The sequence below is a fragment of the Scyliorhinus canicula genome, chromosome 6 (genome assembly GCF_902713615.1).
Source record: "Scyliorhinus canicula chromosome 6, sScyCan1.1, whole genome shotgun sequence".
NCBI classification, from domain to species: domain Eukaryota; kingdom Metazoa; phylum Chordata; class Chondrichthyes; order Carcharhiniformes; family Scyliorhinidae; genus Scyliorhinus; species Scyliorhinus canicula.
The window spans coordinates 121,657,893-121,679,997 of NC_052151.1; the positions used below are offsets into that span (position 1 = coordinate 121,657,893).

The 22,105-nt window shown below is 41.8% G+C and overlaps 1 protein-coding gene across 2 annotated transcripts in view; it reads right to left on the reverse strand.

The window, feature by feature from the left end:
* The window catches only part of znf512 (zinc finger protein 512), an 81,859-nt gene that overhangs the window by 38,963 nt on the left and 20,791 nt on the right, over positions 1-22,105 (reverse strand). For both annotated transcript variants that reach the window (XM_038800036.1, XM_038800035.1), the window contains exons 4-9: positions 21,915-21,985; positions 18,977-19,170; positions 15,505-15,591; positions 12,564-12,680; positions 4,454-4,578; positions 369-455 (exon numbers count right to left, since the gene is read on the reverse strand). In XM_038800036.1, coding sequence (XP_038655964.1) covers positions 369-455; positions 4,454-4,578; positions 12,564-12,680; positions 15,505-15,591; positions 18,977-19,170; positions 21,915-21,985 — 681 coding nt within the window. The remainder of the gene's footprint in view (positions 1-368; positions 456-4,453; positions 4,579-12,563; positions 12,681-15,504; positions 15,592-18,976; positions 19,171-21,914; positions 21,986-22,105) is intronic.

The window sequence follows — 22,105 nt, forward strand, 5'->3', positions numbered from 1 at the left end:
AGCTAGGTAAATAGTAGGTGTTTGGTTGCACAGATGGTGTTTAGCTACCAGCTAGAACTGACACGTCAACTCTCTTCACTAATCGGTCAAATTTCAGGAGTTCTCCAACCATTAGGCAGAATATCGTTCAAGGATTTATGGTACATTGAAATGGCGTTAAATGAAACTCAGATCCAACTTAGAAAATCTATGCTAATTTGATGGTACGGCTGATGAGATTTGACTGGGTTTGCTGCCTCGAAGGAACGCCACTGTATCTCATGAATGCGGCCCAACACGACAGGCTTATTTAATGAGTAGGAAATAAACATTTCAGCTCGGTCATATGTTGCAACAACAAAGAATAGCCAAGATTTTGCTTTGATTACCATGTTGTTATGGTCTGCCATTAAGTGGTACTTGAGCCCAGCTAGAGACTTCAGCTGTTTTCCACAGTGTTGGCATACAAAGGGTTCCTAAAACAAAGAGAGCGACAGTGGAATGACAAAATGCTTTTTGTAACCTCATTCTATTGCCAAGAATGTAAATATAATTAGTTAACTTAAAACAAAAACACAACCAGCATTTCTCAGTCTTCTCTTAATAAGAGAAAATTCTATAACACTGCTTGAGGCTACAACATCTTTCAAATGTGAAGTAAATAATACAACAATCGTCAAAGCTAATTTGGAAACATTCCAAACACAATTGGCAGGTAATTTATTCAAGATTTAGAATGCATCTACCATGGAACCACCAATCAATTATCATCTGTGGCACATTGAATCCTGCCCATTTGGGTTATACTTCTGTCATCATTAGTGCCAGTTGTTTGGGAGTTGCCCAGGTTCACATGTGCTATCCGTTGAGAGAAAAAAGTAGATCCTGATAACACTGTATTTCTAAGAGACCGTAGAAAAGATGTCTATGTCAACCATAACTTAATGGTAGTAATCTCACCCCTGAATCCCAAGGTGTTGAGTTCAACCTCACTGCAATGACCTGAGCCCACAATCCAAGCTGATACTTCAGTGCACTACTGATGGAGGCACCATCTTTCGAACAACAAAAACTTATGTTCATATTTTACTTTTAACATAATAAAAATATTCTAAGGCATTATACGGAAGCAAATTATGATACAGAGCCACATAAGGAGATATTAAGTCACCAAAGGCTTAATCAAAAGAGTGTCTTAAAGGAAGAAAGCAAAAAGTAAAGAGATGGAGAGTTAATTTGGAAACATATCAGAGTTTGGGGCCTAAGCAACTGAAGATGTGGGCGATTAAGTTCAGGGATTCTCAAGCGACCCAGCGATCAGAATAGGTTTCTTGGTGGGTTCTGAGGATTGTTATATACCGCGGTTGCACAGGGGAGGCACAAGTAGCACAGTGGTTAGCACGATTGCTTTACTGCTCCAGGGTCCCAGGTTCAATTCCCAGCTTGGGCCACTGTCTGTGAGGAGTCTGCACATTTTCTCCGTGTCTGCGTGGGTTTCCTCCGGGTGCTCTGGTTTCCTCCGACAGTCCAAATATGTGCAGGTTCGACGGATTGGCAATGGTAAATTCCCCTTAGTGTCCAAAGGTTAGGTGGGGTTACTGGGTTATGTGGGTAGGGTGGAAGCGTGGGCTTATGTATGGTGCTCTTTCCAAGGGCTCGTGCTGACTCGATGGGCTGAATGGCCTCCTTCTGCACTGTAAATTCTATAAAATGTTTGTCACACTGTGAGCCAACTGATCTCACTGGAACAGTCTTCCATACAAGGGATTCCAATCTCCACTCTGGATGAACACGCCTTTGTAAGGAACCTCTTTTAAATTCTTGTCCGATCCTGGTGTCCTTTTTAATGCCTGTCCTGCTGGCTGTTTTTAAAACTACAAATGTTTGGTTTTCAACTGAGCCTCCCCACCCAACCCAGCTGCAAGCTGCTATTTGAACTAACCCAGGAACACCTCTCGATATAGTGCGCTCTGAGGCATAGCTCATGATGTGAGACTGTCTAGCAGCCAATCCCCTCCTCTGAAACTCCGGAACATTTTCTATTTTCGATTCTGATTGGTAGAGTCTATCATAAAATTCTGGAGCAGAAGGCATGTTCCATTTTTGCTTTCAGTTTGTTCGGAGAAGGAACTGGTCAGAAGCTTGTTAAATATTTCTCCCAGAAAGGCTACAATTTCTCTCTCTGATATCTCGGCTGGAGTGAGCAGGTCTGGACACTATCAGGCCTGTGACGGTTTAACTCGTGATTTAAATGTTGCAAGCATTCTTTCCAGCCAGGCCTGTTCAAGTGACGCCTCTGTGAGAAAGTCTGGGAAAAGCACACACTGATCTCTCTCCTGAGAATCCAAATAGGGCCCTGAAGACCAGGCCATTTTCTCTTTTTATACCACAGGCAGAACCCTGCCCAGAGAAAGTGCAGACAAGCATTCGAGGGGTGGAGTGGACAGACAACTCTATTTTAAACTTTGAGGCAGGGGTTTCCAAGATTGTTCCAGTGAGGCTGAGTTAAGCTGGTGGAGGCCAGACAAGTTAAAGTGACTCTCCAGATGAGTTCCCAAAGCCTGCAAAGGTCTAATTGAAGGCAGACCCTAAAAGATTCCAACCAACCAATGGTTTTCAACACCTCGAGTTCAGAGAAGTTCACTTACAAAGACTACCACCTCAGCAGCAAAGATTAATCCCAGCCCTTTTAATCCCTGTTATTTGTGAATGCTTCCTTTCCGCCCACTGTGTGTCTGCACGGTGTGTGCGGGACAGGGTTTAAGGAATAGTTAGATTAGTAGACCATAATTTCCATTACAGGCCTATCGCTTCTCATATTATAAATAAAGTTTTTTTATAATGCTTTACTTACAAATCTGGTGCCTGTAATGGAGCAGTCGAGGGTCAAGGTTGATGGTCTCAGGAAAACATACAAAGTATTGATTAATTAACTTATGCTGGGATTCTGGGGCTTATATTGACCGCGCACTAGCCCAGGGTGCCACAAGGATCCACCTTCAGGAACCTTCTAGTGTTCCGCTGCCCTGGAGCACCACGTGCTTGCAAGCTTTGCCTTACACACGCTCTTAGATACCCAGCCATGCCAACAGGATACTACTGCTTCACAGGCTCATAGTAAGGAGTCACAAACCTTGGGTGTCTGGCTTTTCGCAATCCCACTTCACTTTTTGTCTGCTTTTTGCTGCTTTGTCTTTTTGGAATCTCTCTGCTGCTCCTCACTGAACAGAAGCTCTTACCCAGATTCCTGTTCGTTGTTCCTTTGACCAGGAACTCTACTTGGAACTTGCTCTATCCCTCCCCCTGGTTTCTGGGGCTTTCTTCTTTAGTTTCTGGGACTTGCTCTCTGTCCCTTTGCATTATCCTGAATGTTGTGGCAGTTTCTGTGGAATGCTTCTTCCTTCTGGGTCATCCTGTTCCAACTGAACTCAAGCTGCCTTTGCTATCTCTGTGGGCACCTGGTTGCCAGGCAACAGCCCAGTTTTTTTATGCCCTGTGCTGGTTTTCAAGTCTTTAAAAACCTCATTAAAATGGCAGGCACGGTAAAAATAAACTAAAGTTCTTAACCCTTTCTTAACATACAAATGCAGAAACAAAAATTAAGCTTACTTAAAGTTATATCTTATTCCTAATTCCTAAAATAAATATAAATTACTTTAAAATATATATTTCCTAACAAGGTGTAGGACATTACAAAGATAGGAAGGGTAAAGGCCATGGAAGGAGTTGAAAACAAGGATAAAGATTTAAAAATTAAGACATTGCTTGACTGGGTGTCAATGCAGGTCAATGGCACAGGGGTGATAGGGGACTGGGTGCGAGTTAAGACATTAGAGGATCTCAGGTTTAGAGTGCAGAAAGTGGGAGACCAGTCAGGAGTGCGTTGAAATAGTCAAGTCTTCAGGTAACAAACAACAAGACAGTGAGGTCTGCCAGCTCTCTTTTTAAAAGATGCCATGACACCATTCCAAGAAGAGTAAGGGAGTACTTCTGAGACCACTAACCAATATCCCTCAATCAACTTAATGAAGAAGCAGATTATCTGGCCATTATCGTGTTCACAATATCTTTGCATTTGCAAATTGGCTACCATTGTTCCTATGGTTAAACGTGATACACTTCAGCTGTCAACTTTAAAACTTTAAACATCAGTGCATTTATACACCATGCACAATGGAAATAAGTTGATACAAAGTTCCAAATATCATTAAACTTCCAATATATATCCACACCACTAAAGGAAGGAGTCACATGAAGTGGGTTAAAAGTGCAACTCAAAAGTAGATGGCTACTGTATTTGTTACTGTCAAATCCATATTTTGCAAACTGCATGCAGCAGATATCGTGCAGTAAATCACAGCACTACCAGATATCAATTAAATGTTTTGAGTTACTTGATCCAGCTTATAGCAGGTTATGGGAAAACTTAATACCATGCTCTCTGGGAGACCTTACACTTGAAACTCATAAGCACCTCTTTGCAGTTTGCCATGTGTTTTTTCAGTCCTTCTACTGTCTTCCTCATTACAGCCTTACAAGTAGGACATGTAATCTTTCCTTTTTCCAGAATTTCCAGATACCAGAGTTCCTCCCGGCTTCCTGTAAATTAAATCCAATCGCAATTAAAACTTCCACATCTAACACGTAAACTTTGTTTTTAGGTTGAATTTGATTAACTTCAGGAACTCCCTTTTCCCAACTAATAATAATAATCTTTATTATTGTCATAAGTATTGTCATGCAGTAAAAGCTAGAGTTACTCAAATGAGCAGAGCAGCAAGTGAAAATTTAGAAAGAAAAAGAGGTATTACAAATGTAAGGCTAATAATACAAAACAAAACCAAATTAAATCTAGAAGAGAGGAAGGAACCAAAGACGATAAAGGCCAACAGAGGTTATACAAATACACTGACTGGTAACATCAGGGAAAATAGAAAAGGATTTAATAACACCTCATAAAAAGGGTAAAATAGATACAGGTAGAACCTATTAGAGATGAAAAAGAAAATCTTATGGAGGATGGTAGAAACGGTAGATAAATACTAAATACATGCTTTACGCTTTGCCTCGATTTCACAGAAGAGTGCGTCACCATAAGACGAGCAACTGGAGTAATTTGATGGATGGTAGTAGGTACACAATTTCTTTTGAACAAACTGGTAGAAATCTAAGTGGAAAAGGCACCAAGTTTTGATGGTGTGCCGTTCAGAATGCTGAAAGAAGTCAGTGTGGACATAATGCCTTGATCACAAACGGCCAATCATCACCAATTGGGAGAGTTGCAGCACAGGACTGATAAATTACCATTGAACCAGCGCTATTCAGGAGAGGCAAAACCATGTACCAGACAACCTAGCTTTCGACTTTGAAAAGTTTCAGGAGGGCATCATGTAGACTGAAATTAATACTCGCCTTGTGTTCTTTGAGGTATTATTGGGATCTATGGTAAAATGAAAATGCAGTGAATGCTGCATGTATAGATTTTCAAAAATCATTTGATACAGTGCTGCATCGGAGGCAGGACAGAAGTCCAAAAGATGTGGTTAGGTCGATTGGTCATGCTAAATTGCCTCTTCATGTCCAAAAGGTTAGGTGGATTACAGGGATAGGGTGGGGATGTCCTTTTGGAGAGTTGATGCAGACCCGATGGGCCGAACAATCCTCCTTCTGCACTGTAGGGATTCTACGATTCTATGTGATTAATGGAAGTTCAGATTAGGAGGTGATATATTGGTCTCAGACTTGCGCAAAGATAAACAATGTAAACATTTGCAGAGGACACAAACATAGGCAGAGTGACTGAAGCAAACCAAAGCAACTTCAGGAAGACCCATTACAAAAGCAAAACGCAGGGCAGCACGGTGGCGAGGATCTGGGTTGGATCCCGGTCCACTGTCCGTGTGAAGTCTGCACATTCTCCCCGTGTCTGCGTGTCTCACCCTCACACACCAAAGATGTGCAGGATAGGTGGATTGGCTATATCTTTTCTTTTTATTATTTATTCATTCTAAATTGCCCCTTAATTGGAATTTAAAAAAAAAACGAAATCTGAAAGAAAAACAGAAAATGTTGGAAATACTCAGCAGTTCAGGCAGCATCTGCGGAGACAGAACCAGAGCTAATATTTCAGGTCAATTCAGGATGTTGCGAAGGCAATGACCCATTTTGAATGCTAAAGGGGGAGGGCAAGATGTGCTTGGTGGCAATATCACACTGGAGGGGTGGAAAAGGCAGGGAATGTTCAGTTGAATATGGGTTGGGCGGGGGGGGGGGGGGGGGGGGGGGGTGGGGGGGGGGGCGTTGGAAGAGATATAAAAGTTAGGTAGGGGAAGGGAGAGTCAAAGTTGGACAATACGATGGTGCGAGATGGGTGGAAATTGGAAACGGAAATTGGAACATTTTTCAGTTCAGGGTTAGAACACGCACAGATAGTCTTCATCAACTCCATCTGGTATCCCCACCCCCCAACCACCACCAAATAGGACTGAGATAGGGAATGTTCCAAAAGGCAGCCAGGCATGACTCAGACCCATATAGGTGCTCATAGCAACATCATTTATTTGGGAGATATGACTGAAATTAAAGGAGAAGTTGTTCACTGAGGCGAGGTTTAGACCACTGGGTGCTGGATGGAGACAGGTTGGGTCTCTGTTTGAGGAAAAGACAGAGTCTTAAGGCCATCCTGGTAGGTTGGAGTCGTAGAGGACATGCAGAGGAAATTGGAAAACATTAAAGTGAAGAAGGGTATTTGAAGAATCACAGATGTAAGTTCGAAGAGAATGAACAAGGGGCGGGGGGGGGGGGGGGGGGGGAGAAACAAGTTGAGATAGGGAGAATCAGTTCAGTGGGGCAGAAAGAGGCTTAAATGTTCGAAAAACCAAGGCAGTCCTGGTTCAAAGGATTATCTGTCAAATCCAGCATAATACCACAATGGAACACATCTTCCCCTACCTGTCAGTATTCTGAAGGGACTCTTTCCTCTGCAACACCCTGGTCCACTCCTCTACCGTCGCCAATACCTCCTCCACTTCCCACAGCATCTGCTCATGCAATCGTGTGAGGTGTAACACTTCCCTTTTATTCTGCTGTTAAAGCATTCTGCTATTTTGCTTTCAGGCATTGCTGACCTGTATTCTGCTACTAACACTTAGTGTGGACCAATGCTTTGTCTCTTAATACTATTACCACTCACTTTGCCTCATGTTCCATGACATAGTCATTTAATTTCCCCTGCACTCTAAACTATCTTTGACCTTCTCTTTTGTTCCACTTGTCCCTCTCCCCTGTTTCAACAAAATAAAACCCATCACATCTTTAACTCTCTTTGAAGGGGGTGTCCAGAGATGAGACCTCTTAAAACTGAAAAGCTAGGACAACACTAGAATAGTTCTACATAAATTAGTTTATTAAGGATTGAGATTAATCATAGAAAGTATACCCAGTGATCATTATTAACCATTAAACCTGTATTTTTAGGACAATCATTTAAACTCTTGCTACAAGCAGTGGCAAAAAACACATGATAGGATTTAAGCTTGCTCACTTGCCCATGCTTTTGATTGTGTGGTCAGCATATAACAGTTAACTCAGGAAACAGTTCTTGTCGGTGCCCCCAACATCCTGTCTTAGACAATCCATGGTGTAAAGAGGAAACCAGCTTTGGTATCCTGCCCCTGGATGAGCAATGAGGTGGACAGGAACTGACTGCGACACGTAGGATGGGAATGTCAGAAAAACAACTTTAGAATGGACACAAGATCCTGGTAAACAACAGGTGACAGGATGGGATTAAATCATGAGCTGATCACAAGACATCATTTTGCTTAAAGTAAATTTTACTGGATAATATAGAAGTGACAGCTCCAAGGATTGAATCAAGTCCAACTGGGGTGGACTATTGATTTTTGGGATACGCTATAATTGGTGTGTTTTTACCAGTATTAGACAGATTGAGCTTGGCATTTATCCAGATCTTTCTCATGTACATGAACCAAGCTTGGAATAATATGTTTCTGGAACATACCTCGCCATTCACCTGAGGAAGGAGCTGCGCTCCAAAAGCTCGTGTTTGAAACAAACCTGTTGGACTTTAACCTGGTGTTGGAAGACTTCTTACTAATAAAGAAGCAAACTGATAAGGTCATAAAAGCCATTGGTTAGCTCACATTTGGAGTCTTTTGAGCAGCTTTGGGCAACAGTTACAGGAAAGATATTTAAGTAGAAACGGCTGGTGACCTCTTTAAACTGGCAAGGCACGGCTGCACATGACCTACCAAGTCAGTGTATTACCATGGTAACAGTCCTTTGATACAAATTCCAGGCATTTTATTTGCTTGTCCAGGTATCTCTTATTCCAAGAAGAGAGCAAGATCAAAGAAAGGAATGAGGGGGAAACCGGTAAACAGATGGAAGGAGAGGAAGCCAACAATCCTTTCATTTAACTTTCATCTCTCTCACACACACACACACTGGTAGCGCTTTGTATGGAATGTCACCAACCATGGTTGTGGAGCTCAGCCCTACTGCTCCATTCCAACCTACTTGCCCAGAGCTTGGGCCGCTGCCAGCAGCAACACTCAACCTCATCTGCACACTCCACATGTGCAAAATTGTAGACAAAGCCAACAATTTGCTGTACATTGATCAACTATAATTGTTGGGGGGGGGGGGGGGGGGGGGGGGGGGGGGGGGGCAAGGGACTATACTTTGTCATACTATTTATTTCGAGGAATACTGTTTCAAGCATTGCCAGAATTGAGGAAGCCAACTTCATGGTGGTTTTAAACATCTACTTAAAGTTAAATGTTCTGGAACTTTGATGAAAGAGACAATATATAATGAGTTCTGAATGCCGCAGTTTTAAATATGTGTATTCCGATCGTTGCAGTGACCGCCTCAGCACTGATCAATTCTAACTCTGCATCAAATCTAAAGAACCTTCACAGAATACATTTGCCAAGGTGACACCAGGGATGGTGAGCTACATTCTTGGAGAGATTTGAAACACGAGGACTATTTCCACTGGAGCAAAGGAGAGTACATAACATGTTTAAAAATGACAGATTTTGATCGAGTGGTTGGGGCAGTAGTACATAGAACATACAGTGCAGACGGAGGCCATTCGGCCCACCCTATCCCCGTAACCCAATAACCCCATCTAACCTTTTTTGTAACTAAGAGCAATTTACCATGGCCATTCCACCCAACCTGCACGACTTTGGACTGTGGGAGAAAACCGGAGCACCCGGAGGAAACCCACTCACACACGGGGAGAACGTGCAGACTCCGCACAGAGTGACTCAGCGGGGAATCGAACCTGAGACCCTGGCGCTGTGAAGCCAGAGTGCTATCCACTTATGCTGCCGTGCTGCCCACCAAAGAGGGGTGATCAAATTAAAATGTTTCGAGGGTGTTTAAGAAAAACAGCTTTATACAGACTTTGAGCACACAGGGTTCTTTAGCATAGGGAGCAGTTGAGGCATTGACCACTTAAACTATTAATGGATAGATAAATGAATAAATATTTGGATATACAATGCTAAAAGGAGACAGCAACAGTGGGATAAAATTTTGGATTACGCTGGTGTAAAGCAGTGCAAACACCATGGATCAAATTCTTTAGTGCTCTGGATTTCTATGGATCAATCTGCTAGATTAGTCAGAATCAGACAAAAGTTCACAATTTATCTACATTTGAATTCACTAAAGATAAACTAAAACTTATCAACGTGGGGTAGTAGATCACTGGAAAACATACAGCAATAACTATAGACTAGGCATAGGAGAACAGGACTTGGGAGTAGGCCACTTGGCCCTTCGAGCCTGCTCTGCCATTCGACAGGATCATGGTTGATCGGATTCTAGCTTCAAGACCTCACTCTTGTCTTCCTCCCGTAATCCTTGGCAATCAGGAATCTCTCTCTATCTAAGTATCCACAGTATTCTGCTTTTATTACAAGAACCAATCGAACTCAGCCTTGAATAAATTCAATGACCCAGCCGCCACTGCTCTCCTAGACTTTGGTCAGTTTAAGCACTAAAAACAATAAAAGTTATACAATAGTACCCCCTGGTGACTACTGCCTTAAATTCATCAGTGGTGAGGTGGTCACTGCAACAATCAGAATGCACATATTTGAAACCGCAGCATTCAGAACTCTCATATATTCTCCACTCCATCAATGTTTATGAACATTCAATTTGAGCAAATGTTTAAAATCAAAATGAAGTTGTCTTTAACAACACTGGCAAAGCTGGAAACAGGATTCCTCGAAATAAATAGTATGGCAGAGTATTGTCCTTCCTCATCCCCCAACAATAATTATTAATCAATTCACAGTTATCTAACAAATTACATTTATATAGCAGCTTTAATTTACTGAAGTGACAAAGCACTTTGAGAATAGGTTAATGGAAGTAACCATTGTGTGTGGTTGGGAAGGCAGGATTTGAGGGGCTTTTGGTAATGGAAGAGGTTTTAGAGGGGAATCCCAGAGCTGTTCTGAATCCCAGAGAGGTGAAGATTGTTGGTAATAGGAGTTGTAGTAGTAGCAGTGAGGTGAGGCAGTAATAATTGACGACTAAACTGTCACCATTTGTTACCCCTCGAAAACTGATGGGGAGGGCAGGCCGGATTAGAGGGCAGGATCGAGTCTGCACAGACCCACAAAAACACTTGACCTGCCTACCTAATCCCATTTACCAGCACTTTGCCCATAGCCTTAATGTTATGACGTGCCAAGTGCTCATTAAGGTACTTTTTAAAGGATGTGAGGCAAGCCACTTCTACCACCCTCCCAGACAGTGCAATCCAGACCGTTACCACCCCGTGGATAAAATGTTTTTCCTCAAATCCTCCCTAAACCTCCTGCAGCTCACCTTGAACTTGTGTCCCCTCGAATTGACCCTTCAGCTATGGGGAACAGCTGCTCCCTATCCACCCTGTCCATGCCCCTGATAATTTTGTACACCTTGATCAGGTCGCCCCTCAGTCTTCTCTGCTCCAGCCAAAACAACCCAAGCCTATCCACCCTCTCTTCGTAACTTAAAATGTTCCATCCCAGGCACCATCCTGGCCAATCGCCCTGCACCCCCTCCAGTGCAATTACATCCTTCCTATAATGTGGCAACCAGGATTGCACGCAGAACTTCAGCTGTGGCCTCACCAAAGTTCTACACAACTCCAACATGACCTCCCTGCTTTTGTAACCTATGCATCGATCGATAAAAGCAAGTATCCCATATGGCTTTTTTACCATCCTATTAATCTGCCCTTCTGCCTTCAGAGATCTATGGACAAACACATCCAGGTCTTTCTGTTCCTTAGAACTTCCCAGTTTCAGGCCATTCATTGAATACTTCCTCGTCATGTTACTCATTCCAATGTGTATCACCTCACACTTTTCAGGGTCAAATTCCATCTGCAACTTTTCTGCCCATCTGACCAACCTGAATATACATTCCTGTAACCCAAGACACTCAATCTCACTGTTAGCCACCCGGCCAATCTTGTCATTCGCAAACTTTGGGGACTATATCAACCTATTCTGCTTCACCAACCTCATGGCAGTTATAGCCTTCATGCCAATCTGCCTTCCACATACCAACCTAGGCCGTACCACCCACTAATTGCCCTTTATAACTCTTATACCAACTTAGTGCCAATCCATGCAAACCCATGCTCCTCCACAGTTTGCCCTTACACTTGCCATGCCAACTTTCCTGGTATCCACCAAAGGCAGGCCTCGGGACCCATGCAGAAATTAAAGAAAGTTATATAAATTTAAATTCCAAGTGTCTATCGCGGACTTCACTGTCTATAGAATCCATACAGTGCAGGAAGCCATTAGGCCCATCAAGTCTGCACCCACCCTCCCAAAGAATACGGTAACTAGGCCCACTCCCCTATCACGGCAACCCCACGGATTGATCATGGCCAATCCACCTAACCAGCACATATTTGGACTGTGGGAGGAAACCGGAGCACCTGGAAGAAACCCACACAGACACAGGGAGAATGTGCAAACTCCGCACAGTCACCCAAGGCCAGAATTGAAACTGGGCCCCTGGCACTGTGAGGCAGCAGTGCTAATCACTGTGCGGCAGCAGTGCTAACCACTGTGCCGCCGTGGCTATAATCAAAAAAAAAAATTCTCATTCATAAAAACCCATTTACTCCATTTATATTCCTTCAACTAAACAAAGCCTATGTCCACTTGCAGCTGTCAACGAAACTGCACCCTACTGTGATGATGGATGGTTGTGGTATCAGTCATGCAGCCCTAATCCAGTAATGGAAACCCTCAGGCTTATGTTGATAGACAGTGTGAAATAACAGGCAATCATTTTTTAAAAAACACGCAACACATTTTGTTTAAAGGGAAACCCTCGAGAGCTCCCTTGGCAGCTCCTTTTACAGGTTGCAGCACTTACCATACTGTATAATATAGTTAGCAGACAATTGAAAAAAAATCTCTGAATGGTGTCCATAAACATCCCTACCTGAAATATAAACCACAGCAAGAAAACAAAGTGAAGCTTTGCCATGGCAGGTTACTTTCAACACAGCAGCATTTACCTCATACCTGCTGGATAAGAAGGGGGATCCTTTCTCACATACCGAGAGCGATTTCGAGATTTTGGACTCTGTGCTTTTGCATGGAGTTTAAAGGATTTTCTTTTTTTACCATGTTTATTCGTTACTATAAATAAAAATAATCACCATGAATTGAAATAGTAATACATATCCATGCTCAATATTTTAAAATAAAGCTGCAAAAAAAGTAGGTCTTATTTATTATACACAAAAAGTCATGTATGCTTTTACCAGGCAAATAGGCAGCACTAAAACTGAATTACATAATTAAGCACTACCAGATGTCAGATTATCCCGTTATTCATGTGACACTCAAAACTCATTTGGCAGTAAATACAAAATGAACTCAATGGCCTGGATTCTGCATCAAGAACAACAATGCTGTTATTGGCATAGGAAGTAAATCGGACAGCAATATTGAGAGTACACACATGTAGTTAAATGGGGAAATCTATTAGTTCAGTCAAAGTTTCCTGGTCTTCGGCAAACAATTCCTTGGCATTCACTGAAATCGATGGAAGGGAACAAAGTTGTTACACTTGCCCATCGGTTGCCTAATTAACATACCAAACTAATCGGGGCTGGTGCATTCAGGTATAAGCTAATTTTTATGGCATATTCAATCAGAATTGCTGCTAAAAAACCTCTCTGGTGATGAAATTTAATTTTAAAGATGTGGAGCATAATTCCAACAGAATCAATGTCACAGATTTAAAAAACATTATGTTTTGTTTTTCCTTGGGTGTCAATCCCATCTTCCTTCCCCAAATATTTGAATTCCTCTCCATGATTTAAATTTAAATCTATAATTCTTGGTTTAAACTCTGCGTGTCTCAGGGATAAGACTGACTGATGAGCCTTGCTGACATTTGTGTTGCTCACACACCCTGTAGAGCAGTATTCTTCAAAGTCGGGGGTGGGACCCGCGGGTGGGTCGCGGAGTCGTTGTCCGTGACACTCCCGAACGTGCAAATCCCCGCGCAGCAGCCGGCCTTTCATAACGCCGGCTGCAAGCCGCCAGGAACATGTAAAAATAAATTTGGCAGCATTGCGCATGCGATGATCGGTGCGCATGAGCAAATCGGGCACGCATGCGCAGTGCGACCGCTTTTTAAAAAAAACGGTTGTAGCTTTTTGTTTTACAAGTTCTGTAGTGGTTTTTATTCATTTAATTTTTATTTTTAAAATTTATTTTATTCATTTAAAAAAAATTTTTTTTTAAAACACGTTCGGGGGGGGGGTTTATTCATTTTTTTCATTTATTTTAATTTTATTTTTTTACAAGTTCGGGGGGGTGGTTTATTTGATAAAACTTTACAGGAAAGAATTTCAGAACTTTGGACAGGTGGAGACTCCATACTTTCCGACACTGGAAGGCTTCACCTTCATCCAACAGGTTCCATTGGAGGAGCGCGTACGAGGGCCAAAGGGAGCCAAAACCATTTCCTCCATTTTTGTCAGCAGCAAACAAGGTAACAGAAAATGGTGGGTCGTGCAGGTCGGCCGGCGTGGGTCACGAAGGTCGGCCGGTGTGGGTCGCCAAGGTCGGCCGGTTGGTAAAAATGGGTCCCCGGAAAAAAAGTTTAAAGAACACTGCTGTAGAGGGTGGCACACTGGGTCAGATATCCAGGGACAGCAACTCGACATTCAAAAGCCTTTAAAACCTGTTGCCAGTTGTTAGTATCAAGATCCTGGACTAGTTTCCAACAGTGGCCAGGATACTGGACAGAAACCCCAATATTTTATTTTAATTTTGGAAGACTGAGAGAAAAGAATACCACGTTCCAGGAGTGACTTCACACAAAATAGGGATATGGTATATTAAAACAAATTTTATTAGTAGAACAGTATTAAAATATCTTTGACAAAACGCAAGAAAATATCTTACAATTATCCCTTAAACCATGCTAATCAATTCAGGGACACAATAACCCGTAACTGCTATTCAATCAAACGACAAAACCATCTCAGATCCCAATCAGCTTTTATGCACAGTTAACACTCAGGAATACTTGCTGTAAAGAGTTGTCTTTTGAGACTGTTGGAAAAGATAGACTGGAACGCTGTCAGAACAATGCAAAATCTCTGGCTGTATTTCTTCAGAAACCTCTCGACTTGCCTTCCAGCCACAAACTCAAAACTGAACCTCAACACTCGACCGCTTCAACCTTTCACTTCTCCCATTAACTACATCATTTCACTAAATGAACACAATATCTCTAATTAACTACTCTAGAGGCAACCCTCTTAATACAAACTAAAATCCATTAGCCCAAACTTTTACGATGCTTTAATTGCAATTTTGGCTTGGCAAATAGTCCAATTACACTCTGCAGGTTCCGCCACTAATGCAGAAGTTACCACTCTGCTAAAGAGATTTTCTGTCAGTATATCTTCTTGTCTACTCAGGGACACCACTTATTTATTTCCGAAAAAGCATCTTTAGAAACATTTCAATTTTAATTTTTGGCTTGTTTCCATAGAATATGCCACTCTTAAAAAACAGTTATACTCCTTTAATGGCCACAGTAAAGAAAAAATGGAAACTACCAATTTCTGTTGCCTGCACCATGCGATAGGCTGTAGCATCAGCACAAATCCCTGGAATAATTATTCTTGGAATACAGGAACTGTAGCACAATGTAACAATTTATGCCAGTTCCTGGTGCTGAATGTGACATGGGGCCCCTGTATATTTGAAGGACTCATGGCTGCGTGTTATGTATCAAAGATCAGCCTTAGCTTAAGAAGTTTATATCTGGAAGGGATCCAGAGATATAGAAAATGCACATAATAAAAAAAACCTACGGCAAAGCAAGATTACTTTGAGGAAGAAAGCTTCAAAAAACATGTCAAATAACTAATGTTAAGGACTATGCACATCATGTCACTCAACTATTTGAAATCTCTTGTTTAGAAACATTTTGTACCTGCAAGTTTTCTTTCTTTCCTGCCAGATTCATCATCAGTGTCAATATTGTCTATCTTTCTTTTCTTCTGCATTGCCTTCCTGTCCACTGTAATAGAATATCAGAATTGTTTGTAATAGAAATACTTCAAATCTATAAATTTGCTAAGATTACAGAATATGGATACATAAAACACAGTTTTACAACTTAATCTCTACATTTCAGATAGTCAGGGTCACAAAATTTACAATTCAAATTCAGCAGATCAAATATCACAAAGAAATATGGTGAACAGAGCCTAACGAGGGCTGCAGCAAGCAATCAATGGAATTTAACTCCAATTTAAAGAAATCCAGATTTAAAAATCAGGCAAATCATATTAAGGACAAAGAGAAAGTCAGAGAACAAAAGGCTAATATGTATGTAGAAACAACAGATTAAATAATGACAATTCTGTGCACTTTGAACTTTACATTCACCAGGTGAGGGAACTCAAGTGTTTCCATTTTGGCATAATCCGCATAAAGTAATTTCTAGTCAAAAAGAAAAGAATAAGATGCAAAGTAAAGCCTTTTCTACTTGTCTTCAATAATATGTTTAAGCTCTACCATAAAGAAAGTACAAGCGTGCATTTATAAAGCACCTTTCACAATCTCAGGATTTCCTAAAGCACTTTACAGCCAATGAAGTTCTCTGGCTCTGGTAATGTAGGAAACACAAGAGCGAGTCCTCCTATTTCACCGAATCTTTTCAGTGCCTCCTTTCCCAGTTCAGCAGCTGGTACCAAACTTTGGGCAGGTCTATACGTCTCTTAAATAGGAACAGACTTGCGACTTTCAAAAGTAATTTCACTTGGGATCAAATAACTGGCTGTGTAAAACCTTGTATCGGATCTCTTTTGACTGCATTTGAACTTGGGTTACAGAAATGAGAGAGTAGTGTGCTGACCTACCACATTTACCAATTCCTAAGAAATTGACTCTCGTTCCCTGCTCAGATCCATCGATTTTTATTTGAATTGAAGTGAAGTTGAAAGCAGGTAACAAATATACTCGCAATTAAATTGGATATCTGATTGCAGGTCAAATTTTATAAGTACCAGTAAAGAAACCCACACCAAATAATAAATCAAATAGTTGCTGCATTGCTGAAAATAAAAGTTTGTCTATAACAATCAATTGTCACCAATGATCTAGATTTGTCAGTTAACTTCTACGAATGCTTTCCCCCAACACACACACTGAATAGTGCATCACCTTATTTAGCATCGAATTGCAATTTCTCTATAAAGTAGATTTTTTTCTTGGGAAATGCTCATAGCACAACTATTTATGATCAGGAGTCTGGACAGAAAACAGAATCTGAGGTTTTGGGCGGCTGTCATTTTAATCCTCTGCCCCACTCCAAACTGTTTGTCCTCTTACCCGTTTCCTATGGAGGGAGTGCAGCAAAGGTTTACCAGGCTAATTCCTGGGATGGCAACTGTCATATGAGAAGAGATTAAGTCGGTTGGGATTATCTTGATTGGCGTTTTGACTGAGGTGAGGAGAAATTTCTTCACCTGGAGAGTGGAGAATCTGTGGAATTCACTGCCACAAATAGCAGTTCAGGCCAAAATATTGTGCAATTTCAAGAAGGAATTATATATAGCTCTTGGAGCTAAAGGGACAAATAGATATGGAGGGAAAGGAGGAATCAGGATTTTGAACTTGGTTCAGCCATGATCATAATGAATTACATAGGTGGCTCGAAGGGCCGAATAGCCTCCTGCTTCTATTTTCTATGTTTCTAATGAAGCTGAACAGATGCGAGGGCAAGCATTTCAACTTTTCATGAGGCACTTTTTCAAGCCTTTTTCCTTTGAACTCAATACAGAACAATTTCAGATCTTAACTACTTTCTCTTTTCCCCAGTTATGATGATTCTGCTGTTGCCATTTACACCTCCTCTAAAACTATCTTTAGTTTCTTTCTCATTACCGCCCTCTTTTCTCTCCCGCCTTCCACCCTGTGACAGATCTTCCCATCCCTCTTGTAATGCTTTTCCTGCCTCTGTAATGTCTTGAAGGGTGTTACACGCCTAACGATTTACTGTTCTGTTGGAAGGACATAAAACATCAACTTCAATTTTTCTCTCCATAGATACTGCCTGACCTGGTGTATTTCTACCATGATCTAATTTTTTATTCCAGAATAATTGAGATTCCTGAAACCACAAGTGAACAGTAATTAGTGAAAACTATGTTAAATGCCATAATAAATGGAATTCTACACTCCCCGCCTCCCACACCCACAATCCCATACTCCTCCCGCACATGCTATAACCGGAGTACCCACATACTTTGGGTAAGTATTTAATCTACTGGATTACCTGATCTTATTCCAAGCCTGTGCAGATAGATCCCATGTTTCTTCATTTTCAAAAAGGAGATACATTCTACAGATTAGATTTTCACTGATATCATTCAGACTGCTAGCTTCCTGGAGAGTAATCTCTACCAGGTACTGTGCATCCAGATAACTGTTACTCACTTTCTGAACTCAGAGCATAACACAGAATCTATGAAAAACTACTTCAAAACGTGCTATTGCATTTTAGCTGATTTATGCAAAACTCATCCCAACCTCCACGATATCTATCGTGGATAACGAAAAATACAGGTGATGGAATCAGATAACGCACCTCCAGAAAAGAGCCACTTCCTATTAGTGTACAGCAGTGTTTTTCAAACTTTTTTTTAACGGGGACCCATTTTTACCAACCGGCCAACCATCGGGACCCACGCCGGCCGAACTTCATGGCCTACGCCGGCTGAACTGCATGGCCCACCATTTTCTCTTACCTTGTTTGCTGCTGACAAAAATGGAGGGTCCCTTTGTCTCCTCCAATGGAACCTGTTGGATGAAGGTGAAGCCTTCCGGTGTCGGAAAGTATGGTGTCTCCATCTGTCCAAAGTTCTGCATTTTTTTCCTGTAAAATTTTTATCAAATAAAACCCCCCCGGACTTGTAAAAAAAATAAAAATAAAATGAATAAAATAAATGAATAAAATAAAATGAATAAAACCCCCCTCCCGAACATGTAAAAAAAAAGTGCCATTTTTTTTAAAAAGCGGCCACACTGCGCATGTGCACCGATGATCTGGCACGCATGCGCCGTGCAACCGCATTTTTTTTTTTTTTTTAACATGTTCGCAGACATTTTGAAGGCCACTTGCAGCCAGCGTTATTAACAGCTGGCTGCTGCGGCTGTTGCGCGCTGATTTGCGCGATCGGGAGCGCCACAACGGACGGCACCGCGACCCACCCAACACCCGCCCACGACCCACCCGCAGGTCGCACCCTCCCGAGTTTGACAATGCCTGGTGTACAGGCAATATAATCTTCAAGTTGATGTCTGCTGATTCTTTGAAATTACCTACCCTTCTCCAAGTTTATGAAAATCAAAGGTTGTGTGTGAACTACACATATATAAAGGTAAGATTTGTAATTTACCTTTCCCTTTCTGCTTGCACTTTTCCACATATGCCTCCATTCCCTTCATCTCTAACCAGTATCTGGGCTTTCTGATTGCCAGTTGTCCATCATCCTCTCCATTAACCTTATCTTCCGATGTTGAGGATGAAGCATCACTAAAAGACTCTTCTTGGCTGTCCTGGGTAACAAAATTGCTTTTGTACTCATTAGCCCTAGTAAAAAGAAAATTCAAGCAAACATAGAGATTGTTTTAATAGCAGTCAAAAACAAACCACTGGAGAAGGGTATTCGGGCCACAAAGAGGTAGGTCCAGCAGCTATGGAAAGGAGAACCGGGAATACTTTAAACTGAAAAGCATTGCTGGGAATCGCTACTATTTACTTAAAATTAAAAATAATTCCACTTTGTGTAAGATACGAATCAGGGATTATAAATATAAGATAGTCGTTAACTAATCAAATACTAAATTCAGCAGAGAGATGGGAAGGGACTCATACACCTGCAAGCAATAGTTGAGTGGAATAGCCTGATGTTGTGCTGCAAAACCTGAGTAATATACAAGTTGGCATAATTTGGGCACAAGCCAGATGTGCATGAATGGAGGCAGTATAAATGCAATTCATTTAGTTATGACAGAATGGTACAGGAACAAGATGTTCACTACTTGATTCAGCGTACCCGTGCCAGCTCTTCGGGACAGCTATGCAACAAATCCCACTCCACTGCTCTTGCCCCCATAGCTCTACAATTAAATATTTATTAATTTCACTTTTGCATGTTACTACTGAATTTGCATCCGCCACATTAACGAGCAGTGCATTTTGCATAACAACTCACTGCATTATAAAACATTTTACATTGCCTCTTGTTCTTTTGTCCAATAATTCTTTTTTCTTTAAATAATTTTTTTTTTTTTTTTTTAAAAAGGTTTACAACACAACTGCGCAAATTATTCGAACTTGGTACAATTGTTGCATTAACACAAAAAATTAGATATAGAAAAAATATCCAACAAGAGCTACGTCCAAATCTCACCGTATCCTCCAGAACCCCAACCATAAACCCTACCACCCCAATAGCTGATGGTAATAAACTATTTGAAGTGATAAATGGCTGCCACCTCAGGTCGAATCCCTCCACCGACCCCCTGACAGTGTCCTTGACCTTCTCCAAGGATTAAAAAGTCCATAAGGCCACCCAATCAGAACGAGGCACTAGGCAGAGCGGATGCTCCCTATCCCAACAGAATTCACCTTTGGGCTATCAGTGAAGCAATGGACAGTGCTTCCGCCCTCACCCTGGCTTCAGTCCGTAGCCCCGGCAAGTCTGACACCCCAAAAAATGGTCACCAATGGACATGGCTCCAGATCAACATTAAGCTGGCATAGTGCTAAAGAAGGAGGCCCATCTATGGACAAGGCCAGAACATGTGGGTATTGATGGCAGGCCCACGAGAACACCGCTCGCATCTACCCTCCACTCCATCAAAGAACCCACTCACCCTACTTTTGGTTAGATGAGCTCTATGAACCACCTTGAGTTAGATGAGACTGAGCCGCGCACAGGATGAGGTGGAATTTACCCTCAAAGGGCCTCATTCCACACATCCTCATCAAAGCTGGCTCCCAACTCCCCCTCCTATTTTGCCTTCACCCGATCAAGCGGTGAAGATTTCAGTGAGATGGCCTGCCCATAGATGTTCGCAATCCACCCCACCCAGTTCTTGCCAACCTTATGATTTCCTTCAACAGGGAAGGCTGTGGCGGCAAGTGAAACACAGGGCAAGCCCCACGGACTAAGTCGCGCAATTGAAAATATCGGAATAGGTGTGACCCTGATTGTTGGAATTTTGGCGAGAACGTCTCCCAACTGGCGAAACGTCCATCTATAAACAGGTCTCTGAAGCACTCTAGCCCATTCCATTCCCATACCTTGAAAGTTGAATCCAGTTGAATCCAAATGACGGCGCAAACAAATGGGTTACCATATACAGGAGTCAATAACGACATGGCACTCAGCTTGCAATATTGTCTGAACCGCCTCCATATCTTCAAGGTACAGATCACCACTGGGTTTGAGGTATATTTCATTGGAGAGAGTGGAAGTTGTGCCGTTACTAGGGCCCAAGGGCTTGGCCCTCTACGCGAACTTGCCTCCATCCTCCCCCACATGGTGTCCGGCTCTCTGTACCACCCCAACACCTTCTCCACGTTGGCTGCCCAGTATACACAAGGGAATTGGGTAGTGCTCAACCACCCAACTGTCGGCCCCTCTGGAGGTACTTGTCCAATAATTCTACAGGTCGAGCATCCTTTATCAAAAACTCTTAGGGCCGACTGCGTTTCGGTATCCAGATAGTATTGGTTAACGGATGTGATGGCCAGCCCATACTCCTCATTGTGTTGTCTCACAGACGCACTGTGGTCAAGTTTGTGCAACAACATCACTTCCTTAGCAATTGATAATCAATTATGCTTTTTTTCTCACTGTTACCCATAAGGATATTTGATGGCCTTTTTGGCATGTTCACGGTAGAATAAAAGCACAAAAGCACGAAAGAACCACAAAATTCACAATGTAAGGCAAGAGTGTCTGAGTCTAAATAGTGCAGACAAACAACTAGACTTTCTGTGCTAATGGTCACGTCCAGTCAGTAAGGTTTGTTATCAATGTGGCTCACAGACTTCCTGCGCAATAGGTTGGTGAGGTTCTTTTCGTCTGACATTAGGGTCCATTCAAAAAAAGCATCCACTGTTTGGATATATGTTCGATTTTCGAATGTAAGGATAAAGGGTATTCGACTATAGAAGCAAAAATGCATGACAAATAATTTCCATCAGAGACAAGGTGGGAATGGGGAAACTGGTACACCAGAAGAGGAAACATTAAGGACAAATTTAAAATGTCCTATTCAGAACTTGAAAACAATATATACAGTCCGACAAACTGCACATACTTCTCATTTCCCAAAGTGATCTTTATCTTTTGTATCCTTGGTTCCAATTCCTTTTCGGGAGGTTCGGAAGTCTGGGGGGGAAAAAAAAGCATTTTTGTAAATATTTTTAAAATTATAGTGGAACACAGGCACTGGGTAAAGAATATATTTCACAAATCTGAGAATCAAATAGGCTATTTTACTCTCCAATG